Consider the following 18,774-nt stretch of genomic DNA (forward strand, 5'->3'; position numbering starts at 1 on the left):
AACAGCGGCATTTAACCAGATCATAGGGGATTTGCGCCATACACTGAGCTCATATGGTCTGTGTGTACGTGTGTGTATGTGTGTACGTTACAGCCACTCAACAACCGTGGCTGTCAAAGGAAGTGGAGGAGCAGCTTTAGCACCAATAAGGCCTGAACTTAAATGTGTTCAGCCTGAGATGTCTGAGTTAGCAGTGATCAGCGGCCTCCTGAATTAAAACCTTCACTTTAAACCTTTAGGCCACACAGTCACAGTGAGAGTGGATTATTTGTTAGAGATAAACAGAACTCACATCTGTTTCCAGTATATCAACATATATGACAAAGGCCTCTCCCAACTGTATCTACGCGTGCATTTATTTCACTAAAAACCAGACATTGCAACAAAAGGAACGCCTGAGCTTTCAACTAGAGATCCACAAATCAACACAAAGACACTTTTTTTTGTCTTATTTAACAATAAACCAATAAAATCTGTCCCTCGGTTCATAAAAATATTAAAACTAGATTAAATGAATTATCCATGAACATCTGCGACACATAAGAAGATACTGTAAATCTGGCAAATGTATCGAAAAACAAAGGAAAAACTTAAACAACGCTGTTTCCTTTGCATCGGTCGATGGACAGAGAGACGTATTAATACCAATAACACTAAGTCTTGCGTAACATAAGACTTTTGTTCTCATGTTTTCCTGCCTTTTTTTTTCATATTTGCCATTTAACCAGATTTCTTTGATGTGTGTGCGTGACATCAGTCAGCTTGGCAGCACATGGCAGCTGACTGTTAGATTAGGATATTACCATGGAAAAAATGCTTCACGCAGGGTGATGAAATGCAAAGGCAATTGGCCTGACGCCTTAACTGATCTGTGGTCAGTGTGGGGGGCCGGGCCGCTCCATTTATCAGATCATCACAGCTGATCTTAATGCTTCTGGCTAGGTGAATGTTTTTCATCACTGGCCTTTAAGCCCCCCCCCCCCCCCCCCCCCCCCCCCCTCTGTCTCTTCACAGGACAAACACACAATGGGTAAAAATGGGTAAAAACTGTGACTGAGGTTGTCTTTACATTTGTGACCTAAATTTCTTTTCCTTGAATTATATGATGAAGTTTACATAGTTTAACTCAGCCAGACAGCGGGCAAACATGGCGGCGTTTCACTAATCTTCATGTGAATAAAAGCCGTGCCGCTACCCTCTTTAACCCCTCTCAGTAATGTTAGTTAGCTATTTCTTTTTTCTCTGGGTTTGTTGACTCCTCGACTGAGGGCGCAGCCCGCTCTGTCGGCCCCTCTGCTAGATTTACTGTGATTACACGGACCAGTGTTTACTTTTCCCAGAGTGCTTAGCTCTCTGTCTTTGATTCATATTAATTCAGTCTCACTCTTTTTTCTCTCTCTCTCTCCATAGCTCTTTTCATCTATCCTGCCTTTCATAACTTGGTCTGTCACCAGATAGGCACCCATTCATTGTATGTTAACATTACGAACGTATAAATTAATTTGGTGCTACATTTTAAATTTTTATCTCAAACAGTGTGGATTGTTATTTATCTTCCATAAACTGAAGAGCTTCTGCTCTTATATACTAAGTGTAACTCAAAAACTATTAGAAAATTAGCACTTGGATTCAGTTTCACAGACGTTTCAAACACCGCAGTGAGAATATAACAGATGTTTATGTAAATAGGTCAGGAATCATTAAAAATCACGCTGTTACAGTTCAGCTTTAAAACTTTGAGTTAGCTTAATGTGTCTATATATGGTCAGTGTGCGTCGACACATACTATCCAGCTTTGTGGGCTGTATTGAATTATAGGCACACTGCAGTTACTTTGTGAGAGCAGTCACAGTCATTGTGTGAGACTCATCGTGACTCATAACAGAAAAAAATCTGTGTTGTAGCTCAGCTCCTGTCTGACTGTAGTAAGAATTGATGCTATCTTAGAAAAACAAGAGGTTCACTGAATAACAGACCATTATACTCCACTCACATGTCAACATACATATCATGTTACTTATCGTATTATTAAGTATTGCTACTCTCACTATCATGCAGTCAGACATGCAGTAGATAAAGGTGATTTGTTAAGTCTCACCTTAATACCATGACTGTTAGTTATGTTCGGCCTTTTATCAACCTACGCAAACATTTGTCTAAATATTCACAAAGACGGAAAAACAACCTGCTCAGACAAAGAATATGAAATAAAATAAAATAAACCAAGCTGTAAATTGTGTAAAACATAAAAAAGATGTCAGCATAAATTAAAATACACTTGAACTGATGTTAAAGCATAAGTAAGCGATCCGGTCGTTTTGGCTAACATCCTGTCAGCCGATGGAGTTAGCAGTCCCCGCCCTCGTCCCTACGTCACCACATTCACGCGCATCCCTTGGCTGCACACACAGAGAGGACCGCCCCTTTATGCCGTTCTCTCTCCTCATTGGATAAAGGTTGTAGGATACAAGGACAGTTTTCTCCTCGGCTTACAGCAGAGCAGAGTGACTGACAGACCCGTGTTTCAGACCAAACACTCTATATAAGTGATTGCTGTCGGAAGATATAACTATTTAAGACTTATATTAACACAAATATTCCGCTTACTTCTGCTTTAAGACATAATAAGAAAGTTAGTTGCCGTCTAAACACCATAAACTTCCAGTGTTGTCACTGTCACTGTCTGCTCCTCAGCTGGTCCGTCTTTATCTGGAGTATCTCCCCTCAGCAACATGCCTGAGGACACACACACACACACACACACTCACACACACACACACACAACAAAACAAAAAAATGGCCTTTAACAGCACATACTGCTGGGCTCCTATTTAAAGGCTGGGTGGGGGCTGGGGGTGAGGGTGAGGGGTGGGGGTGGGGTCCACAAAAGTCCATTTACAGTACGGGTCAGTACATCTGAAAGCCTTTACCACTGCAGCCAAATTCTTTGTCTCCCTCTTTCACAGCTAGTTATCTAGACTGCAGGCTGCACAAAGGCAATTGGCTCTATATTGTCAGGGCTGACATTAACCCCTGATATTTTCACTGCTCTCCATTAAAGCGCTCTTTTCCTTCTCTATTACCAGGCAATTCCCACAGAGTGAGGGGTCACGCCAACCACGGAGAGATACTTAGATACGTTGTGACAAAGACGGAGAGAAGAAAAAAAAAAGAAACATAAACTGACCGTGACGATTAGTTCCGTTTTTATTGTCGTCTTTACCTTTGTTTGGTCTTCGTTTTTTGGCACAATGGTCCCTAACAGCCCGGATGAGGGTGGCTTTAAAGCTTCTTATTATTACCTGATCCGGCCCCAAAATGGCTCAAACTCATTCATGTCCCATTTACTCACACTGCCACTCTTCCGCTCCAGCACCGCTTTGTGTTGACAGACAGGGAAAAAAATGGAAGGTGTGGAGGAAATTAATGTGAGCGACAGGTTCATACTGTTGTTGTCACATTCATTCCTTTACATGACTGTGTCCAAGTGAGATATTTCAGAAGGGGGGTCAGACAGAGGTCGCCTCAATAGTCGCACGGCTTAATGATAACAGCGGTTGCTCAGGAGGTCAGCTGGCCAGGTTCAGCATTTCCAGACTAAACAGGTCAAACTATCTAATCTCTACAGCAGCAGCCGTGACGAAATAACTCCTAATGTCATGCTTAGGTTTTGGTTATGATCATTTCAAGTGGTTCTCGTGCATGACAAAGAATCCGTCCACCTGATTTCAAACGTTTACATAAGGACGGTTTTGTAACTTTAGTGAATTCCTAGACCTGATTGAATTGACAGGAGATGAAAATAGCGGTAACTTTATGAGACACAAAGGGTCTTAGCACAGAGCTTTAGAGGGTGAAGAGTTCAGCTGATTCCCTCTTTGTCATTCATGTGCTTTATACATTCCAGAGAGTATTTGGTGAGTTTGAAATACAAGTTTAAAAAAAGAAAAAACAGAACTTATGACTTTTTTTTTGCAGAACATACCAAATGTGCTAAGAGGAACATCCATACAGCTTTGCAGGACACTCCTACACATACTGTGACTTCTCAAAGGTAGTTTTTCATGTGCTGAGCCACCTGCACTCTGCTCTTTGAGAACAGTAGCTATATATGTAAATCCTCTATCAGCAGATGAAGCTTCACGTTTCTGTAGCGGTGAAGTCAGTGACAGACAGCTGTAGGTGGATTCACATACACACACTCAAAGAGTCCTTGAGGCTGTTGACGGACGAGGGCTGTGTGCAAATGGAGCATATACCCCCGTTCACCTGTATGCTACGTGACGTGTACTCTAATCCAGTGGTGGTTCTCAAAGTGGGGTCCAGGGACCTCCAGGGGTCCTTGAAAGAGCTCAAGGGGGTCCCCAACTTTTTCTCAAAATTTTACCACATTTTTTTCCCAGAAATATCGTGAATTTTTTTTCCAAAAATTCATGCCACTGCCTGTAATTTGAACCTACAGTGACTAAAAAAAGTAATGATATTCAGTCTAAGAACAAATATTTGTGTATTTCTGGTGTTTGTTTCAAAATGTTGTCCAATGGGGGGGTCCGTGGTCTAATTTGTGTCAGTTTAGGGGTCCTTGATGTGAAAAAAGTTTGAGAACCACTGCTCTAATCAGTAAGCCAAAGCTCAAGGAAGACTTCTTACAGTAAGAGCTGATTTTTTTTTTGGCACATTTCTCCTCGTTATCTGAAATGGTATCAAATCTTCTCAGCCTATTTTTGTATCCAAAAATCAAATTACACGAATAGGACAGCTGTGAAACTAGTCCAGTGTTGTAAAAAAAAAAAAGAAAAAAGGCTGCTAAAATCTAAATGACTGGTGGCAACCCCCCCCTCCTTCCCTCCCTCCTCCCTTCAGCCTTGTTTTTCCCTGAGTGTGTGTGTGTGTGGGACTGTTTTGGCAGTTTCTGTGTGTGTCCACAGGCTCGGGTCAAGAAGTGTTACAGCTCTAGTGAGTGAGTGTGCAGCCCGGTGCTGCGATGCATCATGTGAGCTCACAGCATGGGCCCTGCGTCCTCCACAGCTATTTCTGTCAGTGTAAAATCATGAGAACCACTTTAGCCAACACAAGGCTGGTCAGAGGGTAATATCTCGGCTCTACACACACAGCGCCAAGTCTGTTCCCACTGACAGGCACTACAGTCATACAGGAATAAATTAGATTTCTGTCTTATTTTAAATTTGATGTTTGTCCATTGGAGGTCTGACTCTCAGACAGACGAATGTTTGAGTGTTAAAGCCGGGGGTGGGAGCGACACACACAAAAAAAAACCTTTTGCAATGGCCTTTGTGAGGAGGTGGAATGTCCAAACAAACACTTTCTTTCCCGGGGGTTTGGGTAATTCAGAGAGCGATCCCAACAGGCTGTCAGGTTGAACCCAGCAACTCATTATTGACTGTGCTGAGGTGATTTGCAGTCGCTCGCTGCTATAAGTTGTGGTTAAGCGTTATTTTATAACACTTGGATTTGCAGCAAATTACACACTAAATGTTGCATAGCTGAAAATAATTATGGATTTGTCTTTGCCAGATTTCTGTAAAATGAGCCACAGAATATGTCATTAGAGGTGCAGTTAAAGGAAAAGGACAAAAACATGCAGGATCCGTGTAAAGATCATGGTGAAGATCATTTAATTATTTTATAAATACTTCTTTCTTTATTTCAGTATACAAAATAACAGTATGTACATCCACACAAAAGTGGTTTACAAAATCCATGAGTTCAGCTCATATGCTCTAAAAAATAGAATATATTTTGAACTGCCTGCATGTCAGACAAAAAAAAAAAAAGATAATGCACCATTTCACAAAGTTCTCAATTGTCCTCTCTCAATCCACAGGGATGCAGGCGTGTCATCATGATCCTCACGGGACACAAGGTGAGAGTCCAAAACATCAACCACAAAAATGTTCCATGATTGAAAAAAAGTACTTGAAGTTCCCTTTGTGTTTCCTTTTCCTCTCTTCTTGTCCATTTCCTCAGAGGAAAAAAAAGTTTCGATAGTACCTAAAGAAGTACCACGTGGTTCCACCAGAACCCCTCGAAGTCAAACAAACTTCTCTGTCTAGTGAGGGAAAAAGACAATCCCTCTCCTCCAGCATAAAATCCAATATTATTTCTTTTTTAATAGAGATATAATAAAAAATAGACTTTCAATCTCCCTGGTGTGGGGGACTTATAATCATTAACAAGAAAAAGAAAATACCCAGGAGGACGGCGGTCTTCACGTAAACCGACTGATACTGATGCCACGCTCTCCACATCCAGGTTTGTGAAGCAAAAAAAAAAAAAAGGTTAGAAGTCCAACTGGCAGTTTGGAGATTCGATACAAAAAATGATACTGACACAAGAATAGACCACTTCTCCTTGAGATACACATGCGCTAAAGCTTAAGACAAGATTAAGCCTTCTTGGTACTGTAGTGCTTTGGTTAATCTGTAGCCTCGGGTCGGGCTGAGTACATGTAGAGGACTGCTGGCATGGCGTGGTTACGGTGGTGGGTTAGGATGGGCGCGGATTCATTTGCAGACGTATCTCTCCACAATCCGCTCGCACTTCTTGCAGGTGACGTAGCAGCACCAGTGGTACTTGCAGTGGCAGCGCTCCACCAGCTTCTCCGTGTACGGGTTGTAGCCACGGCCGCAGCACATCAGGTCACAGCTGTCACTGCCCAGCGAGGTTTTGTTGCATTGCCTAAAAGTAAGCGGAGACAAAAAAAAAAAAAAAAAGGAAATACTGCATGAGATGTGGTGGAGGCTAACGTAATTCCAGCTCGATTTCCTCCCTGAGACAATTAAGTTTACAACTTCATTCTGAAACATTTTGTACACTCTCACAGCCCTTTAAAGACCCACAATGGCCCTTTAAAAGTGCCTGACCGACCGGTGTGCCCTTAACCTTTTGTGCACTCTCCCCTCTTCCAAACATTTTTTTCCTTCATTTGCTTTGTGTTTCGTCGTCTTTGGGCAGCGGAGTCTCTCATTTCAGAAGCCCGAGGCATCGTGAATGAACAGGGAATAGCCCCGCCGTAAATCACAGCGAACACACTGGGCTGCACCTCCCTCTCTTTAGCTTGCCCTCTTCACATAATTGCATTGTTTTATGATGGCAAAGTGTTAATGACCAGTGTGGTGAGAGAGATGCTGAGCTGATGGTTGCTGTGGGGGAGAAGGAGGAGGAGGAGGGACAAGAGTCACTGAGAGTGTAGGACAGGTTTATTACATGGCTGAGAGCTGGGAAATAAGAAATAAACCCCCACACACAGTCACGGTTTGTCAGGACGAAGATCTTGTTAGACGGCTGCTCTGCTGCGAGTTGAGCAAAAGCACAGGACTGTACATTCTGCAGTTCACATCTGATAGTTTAAGGGGTGCCACAATAATGTAATTTAAGACTAAAGCACAGACTTCAATAGTTTCCCTCTTCCCAGGGCCATGACACATTTTTTTAAGTGATCACACTTTATCCATTAAGAGCTGCTGCTGATCCGAGATTCTCCCTGTAGTCAAAGACTCGACTTGAGGATGCAAAATCACTACCCCCACACACATACACCTACAGTCCCTCAAACAAAAACATCAGCATCGCACATTCACGTAATGACGGCAGCAAAGTGGGTGTCTCGTTATTTGGCAAAACACACGAATGCTGCAGATTGTGTGTGGCTGCTGTGTTATCAGAGTGTAAGGGACAGCACTGGGCACAGTGAGTGTCTTTGACATGAAGCATGTCTTCTGGTTATCTGCAGAGTGGCCCTGAGGGACACATGATACGGCCGGTCATATGATGCATGACATTTACAACAACATACAATAATACCACGTGACAATTAGCGGACCTATACAGTATGTCTTACAACCATGACTGCAGGCTGATAATGTTGACGATGCACAGAACTTAACATGTACTCCTATAAAAGTTTTGGAACAGAGAAACGTCCTCACTGCTTCCTCCAGTCATTCTTAATGATAAATAGTCGTACTACCTGAGCTAAAAGATGTGCATCTCTGCAACATATTAATAGGAATTAGGAAAATTAAAGGGATAGTTCAACAATTTGGCAAATTGGCCATTCACCACGCTATGAGATAATAACGGAGCGTTACAGAGTCGTTTTAGAGGTAAATAAAGAGACTGCTTGCTGAAAAATTGTCCCTGAAGGCAACACGCATCAGCGGTTTTGCATGAATTTACCTCGAAAACAACTCTGTCTGGTAACGTTGTGTTATTATCTCATAGCGTGGTGAATGTGCAGGTCACAACTTGTCCACCAGAGCGTTTTGGAGTTGTTGGATTGTGTATTTGATGAGTTTGATGAGGTAAACCAAGAAATCCCATGAGCCTCCGTAGCGTAGCTCTGAGCAGCTCACGGCTCTGCTCCGCCGTTCTAAAAATAGCTTGCACCGACAAATAAAGGTAACAAACCTACTGCTATGACTATAGGGATTATGGAAATGGGCCAACTTCCCAAAATGTTGAACTATCCCTTTAACTTATAAAGACTGTAATGCCATACTTCCCTGATGCTGTATAATCCAGATCTCAGCATGAGCCAGTTCCTCAGATAATGCTTTGCCGTGCTGCCCACTAACTTCTCACAGACCCCAAACCAGCAGCACCAAACGCTGTCCCAACTAAAACACAGGAACTGAACAGTGTGAGAGAGAGTATCCTTTATCTTTGGGGGACCATTAACTATTTCTCCATTTGTGTGGCCCTCTCCAATCGATATCAGCTCTGGCACACTCAGCCCTAAGAATAACGGCATTAGTCAGTTTTTCAGATAGCAGGACAACGACTCCAGTCACAGTGCCTCTTTTCACAAACACATGCTCAGACGAGCCGCAGACGGAGCGCTCTCAAGGACCACTGACTGTTATCAGCCAGTCTGCAAACTAAACGGTGCCACCACACAGGACGCCACTTCACAAAAGTCAACATCCTGGATGAGCACACATCCACAATTGGTCATTTCCTGTTTGTCACGGCCGCTATCTCAAATAGCAGAGAGTTATCATAACCACCAAATATCCCATTTTCACGCTTAAAGGGACAACGAGGAGTTTCTCCAGCGGCAGAATAAAAAATTACGCAACAATAAAAAAGTCTCACGTTAATGTGGATGAATCTACGCTACCCACACTTGTTAATGGGCCCATTTTCGATAAATATATTGTTTTGTCTCTATTGTTATTTTGTTCTTATTAGTGGTGGCGGAAATGCTGGTCGAGCCGACCAGCGTTTCCTTACTTTCGGTTGAATCGCCGTTTATGGTCGGAACTACAACGGTATCTGATCGTCTTCGAACCTCTGACTTTAATTCTTGATGAATGAAAACATGAGTCTGTCTTGAGCCGGTCAAATAATTTCACGGTGCGCGGAGGCTCATAAATGTAGTGTGAAAACGCTTCGCTTTTCCAAAACTCCTCGTTGTCCCTTTAAAAAACACAATAACGTGGCGTCTCTCACCTGTCCTGTGTGCCCACGGAGCCCTGCTTGTCGTTCTTGGCGCAGAAGTCCGGGGAGCTCTGCAGGTAGACCAGCTCGTTCTCCCTCACTGGCCTGATGTCAATGTCTTTAGGTACCAGCTGCTTGCGTGTTCCCATGGGCCGGTGAACCACTTTGGTGGCTGACAAGTACTTGATCTTGAGGTCCATGGCGACCTCTCTCAGGTCTTGTAGGCCCCTCCAGCAGGTTCTTATGGAGCAGGAGCCGGACACGCCGTGGCATTTACATTTCATCACGAGTGCGTCTCTCAGCGCCTTGACAAGAAGACAGAAGACATGGAGGTTAGATAGAGCTCACTATATGTAGGAATTAAGAGACAGTTTCAGAAAGAGCACATTTTCATTTTCTTTTTTTTTTACTTTTTATTTATCTACAAAGAACATGAGATCATCATGGATGGTACAGTTAAAATCAAAATATTCTATTACACATACATACATAGGCATACATCATAGTCAAATGTCACACTATTCAAGTTGCATATTCAATCAATTTTTCCCAGCGTTCCATACACTTCTCCAACTGAAGTCTTAAAGCAGATATCAGCTTCACGGCCGTTTCGGCTAATGCTGCGTTCAAGGCAGGCTTTTGAAACCGTAAGTTACAGCTTCAAGTCACAACTACGACTTGGTAGCGTTCCAGGTAACCCGTAGCTCGTGTTTTTACCATCCTGTTGTCTGTGAAAGTTCCCTATAACGGCCACTCGTAACTTCCGACCCGTGAACTCGTACCAGATCGAACTGGTATGACTTCACAGGAAGGAAAAACACAAAGTACGAGTTTCTTTGAACGCACCATGAGTTAGCAGCCCCCGCCCTTGTCAGGCATCAATTGGTCCTCGTGCTACGTCACCACATTCACGCGCATCCCTTGGCTGCACACACAGCCCTTCATGCCGTTCTCTCTCCTCATTGGATAACACTTGTATCCCACAAGGAAAATTTTCTCCTCGGGTTACAGCAGAGCAGAGTGACGGAGAGACTCGTGTTTAGGCTGAAATACTTCATGTAAGTGATTGCTGACAGAAAATAGGACTATTTAGGACTTATATTAACAAAAACATTCCACTGATATCTGCTTTAAAACAAAAGTAAGTCTCTCGTGAATCCCGTGCCACTGGATCAATGTTGGAGGATCTAGTTGCAACCACTTTCTGGTTATATTATGGCTTTCCTACCACTTGCCAGAAGAATCTTCAACAAGTACCTGTCCTTATGCAAGACTGTTTTCGGAATTTTACCGAGATATAAAATAACAAAAGAAAAATCTAAATCCACCCCTATTATTTTATTTATCTCAGTTGACACCTCCTTCCAAAATAACTGGATTTTCGGACAGGCCCAAAAAACATGAAAATGGTTAGCCATAGGGATTCTCCAACAAAAGCCTCGGCTCTGTGTGCCTGTTCGTAGTGCTGTTAATTTAGGAGTTATGAAAAATCTCTTAAAGATTTCTGCATTTTCATTTTCAAGGTCCATATTCTTACCTGTCTCCCGACCTCGCTGTTGTGTAGGTGCATCAGTTTGTTGGCGTGGGAGCCCGCGCGCTTCATCTTCATCGGAGCATCGGAGAACTTGGAGCCCATCATTAAACCGTAGTGCAAGTTGTCACCGCAGCCGCCCCAGCGATAGCCCGGCTCGGGGATCTCCGCCGGTATAGGGCCGCATGAGCACAAACGCAAATCTCCAGAAGTGCACGCCCGTGCTATGGTGTGGCTGATGGTTGCGGCAGAGAGGGCGTACACGAATGCAGATTCCCTCGTTCCTGTTGAAAGAAAAAAATATATATCGGTAAGTTTGCAATTTCATGAGACAAATAAAAATATCAAATTCTCACAATTTAGAAGCCAGAAACAGCTAATTGTTGCTCTATAAATGACTTAAACAATGAATTTATTATTAAAGTTGTTGATTATTTTTCTGTTGATCATCCAGTCAGGAAATAAAGGAGCTGGCTTATTTCAGGAAGTAGTGGAGCTGTGCATAAAGCCCATTAATCATTGAATGGTTTCAGCTCTACCCTTTATTATTAGTAGCAAAAGAGCTAGAGTTGGAGTTTTAAGTTTCCCAGTTTCCCTCTAAGTTATTCAATGCTCTCAATGAAAAGAAAGACTAACTCTCTGCACAAAATGTATCTATCAAACACAGCCCATCACTGCCCATTCTGTAATGCAGAGTGAGCGCTGATGTAATTGGTGCTGATGTGCGTACACGGAAAGCACATATGTGAAAGGTCAGGGAGCAATTGGAAGTAAGGGGAGAAATCATGTATGACCGTGGGCTGGTTAGATCAAAGCCATCCCTGAACAGAGATGAGCCATTTCCTGTTCGGTGCAGACTGTTCATTTGGCAAAGGGGCAGCTATGTCTTCTCTGGGGGAGCTCTGCACAGCTTCCCCACCCACAACCAGGCAACTGCCTCTGTCTGATTCAAGGTCCCTTTGGCAACCGAGACAGCTAAGTCAGTCTGCAACGCAAGAAGGCATGCAGCGGGATAATGCTGCAGCTTTCAGAAATAACAAGCCAATTATTAAATCAGCAGAATGTACACAGGCTGTGAGAGAGGCTATTCTCAAATAACAGCTTTAGTACAAATCCCTGGTGAAGGCTCCTCAGCAGTGTGTGATGGAATAATTTGGCTGGCAGTTAAGAAATAAATAAATAAATAAACAAAGGAAAATAGAGAAAGATGAGGCCACACGTCATCTGAAAGCCAGAAATCATTTTTGAAAAGGACATGATTCTATATCAAAGTTCAGTCATATTGTGGTGCGTGGGCTCAGACACCATCAAAGGACCGAGGATCCTCTCAAAAGTTACTGTCAACTGAGCTGCAAAACATGCAGGACTTATAATGTCCCTGGTTTTTATTTTGGATATTCACTGAATGTCAAGCGCGACCGTAAACATTAGACTCTTGCGGGTAAGAAACTTGGAGCGACTCTTTGGAAAACAACAGAGTCCACACACTGTCAATCCAAACTGTTTATGGTCCATACCTCGGTCGAGGTCTGGACGATACTTCGGGGCATCAACGGGGATCTCGATGGAGGAACAGTTCCAACGCATATCAGCAAAGGTCTTCTGACATGTTTTCTTGACTTCGCGGGCAGCTTGGATAATGGTTTGCATGAGCTCCAGGTTGCTGCGGCACAGCTGAGCTTGGGAGGACACCAGGCCGGGCAGCAGCTTACAGTGGTGCGTCTGGTTGATGTGTAAAGATGCAGAAGAGTGTGACAGCGCTCTGCAAGAGGGGGGGAGAAATGAACAAAAACAGGGCGCATCGGTCAGCATAAATTAGCAAACACATTCTCTCTTAGTTGCAGTGGTGACGGCAACAATGGTGATAATTGCTTAATCACATGTAATTTGTTTTACGAGTAGTGGAATTATTACGTTTATGGGAATAACAAAGCATGCTCTGCGTTTTATTTACAGCGGTGTGTTAGTGATTTGTGTTTCTTGTGTATAGGTATTTCAAGCCTGTGAGACACATCAACTTTGAGTAAACACTTGAAAAACTGAAACAGATAATGCTTCAGGCAGGGAAATATTTTGGCATGCGCCACAGAGGAGAACCATCTTATCATAGTGAAAATCCCGAGGGAAACTCAGCTGCGGATTCATAAAATATAAGTGACATGTTCTTGGCACACGGCTTTTCTTTTGTTAAAGCACAGAAGAGGCCTCGAGATACGCCAAAAAATATAAAAACCCCACTAAATTCTGGTGCACAGTCAGACGAAGAACCACATAGATCCCTCACCATTTGTATTTTCCACCACAGGAAGCATCGTCCTCTGTGGCCTCGGTTTGACATGAATCATCCGTTTACAGGCTGTAAAACGGCGCGCACGTTTGATTTAAACAATTTGAACGTACTATGGATTAACTTAATAGAGAAACTGCAGGCAGGGCAGGTTAGCTCCGTTCTCTGCTTTCTGCGTCGTCGTGCACTTTGCCGAGAGTTCGTGAGAACCGGGGCCGCACCGCCTGCACCTTGGCCTGTTTTGTATTAAGGGGCCGAGGGGCCGCCACACGGTGCCCGGCGATAAGCTGTGACTCTGCTGGGCTCGTGGTAACCCGGCACTCACAGGTGTTTACAACTGCATCTGTTTTGCATTTCACCGCTGTGCATTATCAAGACTGTACGACTTCTCACTTTAGATTTAGCACATGCCATCCCAGCACCTCGTGGCAACATCTGCTGAAGTCCTCCTGCTGCGAGCGTTACAACCGCTCGGTCTGATAGGACGCCAGTGATATTTTTGGTAAAGCCAATCCTCAAAGTTCCTGTTTTGACAGTGATCAGAAATAAGGCGCGGGTATAAATACTAAAATAAACAGCGGAGCACGCAAATTGTGAACGAAACCTCCAACACCAAACAAAACCGTCCAAAACATTGAGTTGAAACATAACAAATTCAAAAAATAGCAACTTGGGGATTTTTTGTACTTTCCAAAATGATTGTGAAGACTATTGTTTACTTTTACTGTGCCCTAAAACAGTGCAGTGTTGAGTGAAAGCAGTCAACATTCGTGTCAACATGTGCTGCTTCCTTCCTTACTATTTTTAAACTGATGTGAGGCCTAACAACAAGACAATGACATCACTACTAGTATCTGCGGCGCCATGACGACTCGTCATCTCGTTTTCTCCTCTTATCTTTTTATTATTATGCAGCAGGAGGCAAACTCATTCTGAGATCAAGGACCTTCAACATATCCTCTCCTTTTTTACTGAAGCTGCATTAAAGTTAATAAAGCAAAGAGGTTTCCTCTCATAATCTGAAGAACTGCCATCTAATCTACCGTCTCCTTCATCAGACACACATGTACACAACACACACTCCTCCCCTTGATCAGGAGCAACCTGAGGAATGTTGAGGCCCATTTCTAAGCTGCCATTGGCCCTCAATGCCAAAAAAAAACAAAAAACATCAGAGACATGCAGCAGCAAAGAGCCACACAAAACCGTGCATCTTAATGACAACATCTGTTGTGACATCGTTTGGATGTAAAGCTGTGTAAAGATGGCGTCGCGCCTACAGAAAGAAACGGCGGCCTCCTGACAATACTTACAGCCATTTGATGCCGGAGCAGACCTGAGACAGCAGCAGAGCTGTGAGCACGCCAAGAGGAAGGACATGAGAGCTGCTCCTCATGGTTGGACAGTGGCTCCAGTTCACACAAGACACAAATACAAAGGGCGGTTTGGCTTCTTGGCTCAGACTCAAAGGTCAGCGCTCATGACACGGCCTCCTCTTCTGAACCCTGTAATACATATAGTAAATTATATCAGTGGGCCAGATTCACATCGTCAATCTTAATGCGTTCATGCAAGAAGAAACACTGTGAAATCGTGTAGAAACCTAAAATGTTTTGGATCCTGAAAAGACAATTTAAATACAGGTCAAAGTCTGAAAAGCAATGTGCAAAAAAAAAAGAATATAATTTTATTCACATGCAACAATCTCCGATAATTTGGTCACATTAAATTAAGAATAACAGCAAAACACTGAAATGAGCTTAATCACTGAAAGTAACACAAATATTATTGTAAGAAAATCCATGGTAATACAGAAACAGCTCAGCTTCATTCTCCAAGACAAAAACAAGACAGATGATTACAGTGAAAACTTCAAGACAAAGAAACCTCCTCAGTCCTCACAGAAGGAAGTACTTTCCACAGTCACAGTGCTGCTGACCTCCCTTCATTAGGATCTAATGTGACTTTATGTTGTTTCATAATCTGTTGGGGTATTTTGAAGTTATTGTTGCTGATTGTTTTTCTGTTGTAGCTGGTTCCACGTCACTGGTGAGGTTTACATGAATGAACTCTGGACACATTCAGCGCCTAGTTCCCATGATTAACTTCGACGGAGCTGGTTTTATTTGCGCAGTTTATTTATTATTTATTGTAGGCTACGTCTCTGTAACTTGATTCGGTGTCACCTCTGCTCCACTGGGGGGAAAATGTTAAGAATGAGAGTGACAGCGTAGATCAGCAGTAATCTGCAGCCAGTGGCCAGGTCAGCGCATCACAGGCATTATCTGATAGCGCTTTGAGCTGATGATAAGCAATCTCTTTGAAGAGAGAGCTTAAAGCGAGGCGTTAAAACTGCAGGTAGCTGATAATGGGCCTCTTTTTTTATTGAAAAAAAAACAAAAAAAAAAAACAGCACAGTTCCGGTCCTTGACGCTGATTGGCCCCAGACGCGCTCGAAACTGTGTGAAATCACTTAATTATTTAAATTGGTTGACTGAAACTCTCCTCTGCACCAGTGTGTATTACAACTATAAAGGCCTATACTTTTCAAGGTGCAGAGCTGACCTTTGGGCTACAATAATGAAATAATCAACATATCATACACGATCGATGTTTCCTGGGCAGTTTGCAGATGTATTTAGCGCTCGGCGTCAGGTCTGTTTGAATAAGTCGCGGTCTTAAGGTGGATTTACTGCTTTAAAAGTAGCTACGTTTGGTTAAAGTGGTGTGAATGGAAGCTCCGGTCCTCCCCCCCTCTGAGGAGGAGATAAAGGCTGATAGACCCACACACCATCCGATGTGTGTCTGTCATCAGCCACAGATAAACTGGGCAGGGCACAAACACACACACTCACTCACATCGAGTGGATTATTAATCATTAATCATCCAATTAGTGGAGATTAACCAACAATGCCCGGCAAGGATTTTTTTTTTTTTATATCAGATTGAGGATTATGGTGTTTTTCAGTCCGTGCGTAAAGACTAAAGTCTCAACGGGGAGAGGCTGGAAAGTCATTTAAAGCGGGCAGCACCAAAACTTATTCCCTTTGCATGCAATTAAAATAGATGACTGTAAAGTCTGTGAAAATTGGAAATGAAGGGAGTCCAGTATTTAAAAAAAAATAAAAAAATAATCCAAATTTAACTCAAACTTGGTTTAACAAAAGTTCAGGCTACACAACCACCTTCGTTTAACATATCACGCCTCATAAACAAACCAGACAATCAACTTTGTATTCACAGGATAATCCCTGTCTTTGAACCCATCAAAGGTTCATAAAGACCCACTAACAGCACAGCAGCAGCCTGCCCTGCACACACTGCACAAGTTTTCCTCAAATCCAAACCAGTTGAATCTTACCTTTTACCGCGGCGATCTCTCTCTCTCTCTGTGTGTCTGTCTGTCTGTCTCTCCCTCTTTGCTCTCTCCGCAGAATAAATCGACTCAGGTTGAGGGTGGAAAAAAAGATAATAAAAAGCAGTGAAATCTCAGCAGGTTTCAATATCCTTTCGGTGCCGGGAGTCGGTGTCAGTCTGAGGCGCGAGTAAAATCCAGCACGGGGTGGTAGAGTAGCTCCGGACAGGTAGGCATGGTGTGTGTGCGTGTGTGTATGGTGTGGTGTGGTGTAGTGTGTGAGTGTGTGTGAGGGACAGAGAGGTCTGAGCAGAGGAGAGGAGAGTGAGTGAGCCTGAGTGGGGGCAGACTCAGCTCTAAAGTACCCCTGCCCTGCTTTGATCTCACTGCTGATGTCAGACCGGCATTAACATAAGAAAGCGCGCTGCACCGGGACCAGAGCGCAGCAGCTACTGCAGCCGAGCTCTGCGCAGCTCCGATCCTCCACTCAAAACTAAACTACTCTCTGTCTGGACCGGTCCCACTCTTGTTCCCACAGGACGCTGAAGTGAGTTATTGTGCGTCCGTGATGATGGATAGTGGATGCAGTGACCTTATTTTAACGGCATTTATAGTTCCTCTGGTATCTTTATCATAGTCCCATAAAATTCCTTTAAAAATTCCTCAATTTCCCCAGAGGACACGTTGTGGCGCCCGTTTCATGCTTAATGCTAACTCATAGTAAAATGTCACCAATTACTATTCCATAAAGCATATGTAGCTAAAATAAAATATTAAAGTAAATTAAGTGGTGCATATACATAATGCCCTAAATGTCTTAGTGAAATATGTTTTAAAATGCCAGTATTTCTTCTTAAGTAAGAACAAAATGAGGCACAGTTGAATGTAGTTTGGTTTCCTCCTGGCAAATACTCTGTTTTTTTTTAATTACCTGTCATGAAACAATGAACTCACACATCAGTTTTAGTGGCACTGGTTTTATATTTTACTATATAAGATGTAAAAAGAAACAAACACAGGCTGAGTTCAGTAATGTTAATTGTGTCTATATTGTTCCTTATGGAAAAAATGTGAATTAGTTGAATCCATCCATTACAGTAAAGTAAGAGAGTGGATTCAAAAACAGAGTTATATATTCAAACGTGGTTTTTGCCCTTGGTGCAACACAAAGAAAACTGGAACTAAAGTTCAACAGGGCCTCAGCGGCGGTCCTTCATTTGAGAGCAAATTGCCTTCAGTATTTGTAAAAGTAAAGTTTTAGGGAACTGTCACAGTGACAGACACACCCTTTCTATCATTGCCCACAGTGAAATACAATGTGGTGTTTTTATGTTTTGATCAAATTTGAAATAGGAAACAGGAAAAACTTCCAAATTGAAAGTCAAATGATGGTCTTTATTGACTTTGACACAAAATGTGTTTTATTTATTAATGTAAATGCTATATAACAGTTAGATTATACCTAGTGTAATACAATGTGACATGACAGCGTGCTATTCCAGGTACACACACGCACACACCAATGCAATCCAACACATGTTCTTAAAGTAAAACCTCCCTAAAGTTACAGAGAGTTTTTCTCTACTGGCGGATTTTCTTAAATATTAAACCACATTGTAAGTGATATGTTTCCGAGCCAGCTGTGGGAACGTAATGTATAGTTTCCCCAAAAAAATCTGCTGCACCTCCAGCGCTCAGACAAAGGCAATAGTGAGCTGTTGTCCAGACCTTGACCTTGCAAGTGGTATAGCTTAACATGGCTGCCTCGTGCACGGCCGGCCAGCTCTACTGGGACCGGGAGATCAGGTGTTGTCATGCCGTCTCTGGAGCAGACACGTTTCACAGACCACAACAAGCTCTCCCCCTCTGGGAACACCTGGATCCTGCGGCTAAACGTGTTTGCCAAACAGGGTCTGCTGCCATGTTTTATATACAGTACAGTATGATAGCCCCATATGTGTTTGTACCTTATTTACAGTGCGGGGTTTGCGATCCTGCTTCCAGAGAGACTCCATGTGTTTTACATGGCAGTCAACTGTGAATGGGCACAGGTTAGAGCGGGAGTGTGTGGGAGTTGTGGAGCTTCCAGCAGGACCGGGCCCGTCTACAGACAGACTTTTTTTACAAACAGGCTCTCC

At 43.1% G+C, this 18,774-nt stretch overlaps 1 protein-coding gene across 1 annotated transcript; it reads right to left on the minus strand.

Annotated features, from left to right (window-relative positions):
* Positions 1 to 6,389: 6,389 nt before the first annotated feature.
* On the minus strand, positions 6,390 to 16,799 carry wnt11 (wingless-type MMTV integration site family, member 11). The gene is made up of 6 exons (XM_083986187.1): positions 16,643 to 16,799; positions 14,594 to 14,785; positions 12,511 to 12,755; positions 11,000 to 11,277; positions 9,475 to 9,767; positions 6,390 to 6,699 (listed from the first exon to the last, which is right to left on the minus strand). Exons 2-6 carry the CDS (start codon positions 14,674 to 14,676, stop codon positions 6,525 to 6,527), a joined length of 1,074 nt encoding a protein of 357 aa, XP_083842313.1. The 5' UTR covers positions 14,677 to 14,785; positions 16,643 to 16,799; the 3' UTR covers positions 6,390 to 6,524.
* Positions 16,800 to 18,774: the final 1,975 nt, after the last annotated feature.

Source organism: Trachurus trachurus (genome assembly GCF_905171665.1).
Source record: "Trachurus trachurus genome assembly, chromosome: 14".
Lineage (NCBI taxonomy): Eukaryota > Metazoa > Chordata > Actinopteri > Carangiformes > Carangidae > Trachurus > Trachurus trachurus.

Bases quoted from the DNA above. Each gene is read 5' to 3' on its own strand.
- wnt11 (XM_083986187.1), bottom strand. From the start codon at position 14,676: ATGAGGAGCAGCTCTCATGTCCTTCCTCTTGGCGTGCTCACAGCTCTG. The intron at 11,278-12,510 runs GTATGGACCATA...TTCTTTCAACAG, and splicing joins TCGTCCAGACCTCGACCGAG to GAACGAGGGAATCTGCATTC. The intron at 6,700-9,474 runs GTGAGAGACGCC...GCTTACTTTTAG, and splicing joins TCCGTGGGCACACAGGACAG to GCAATGCAACAAAACCTCGC.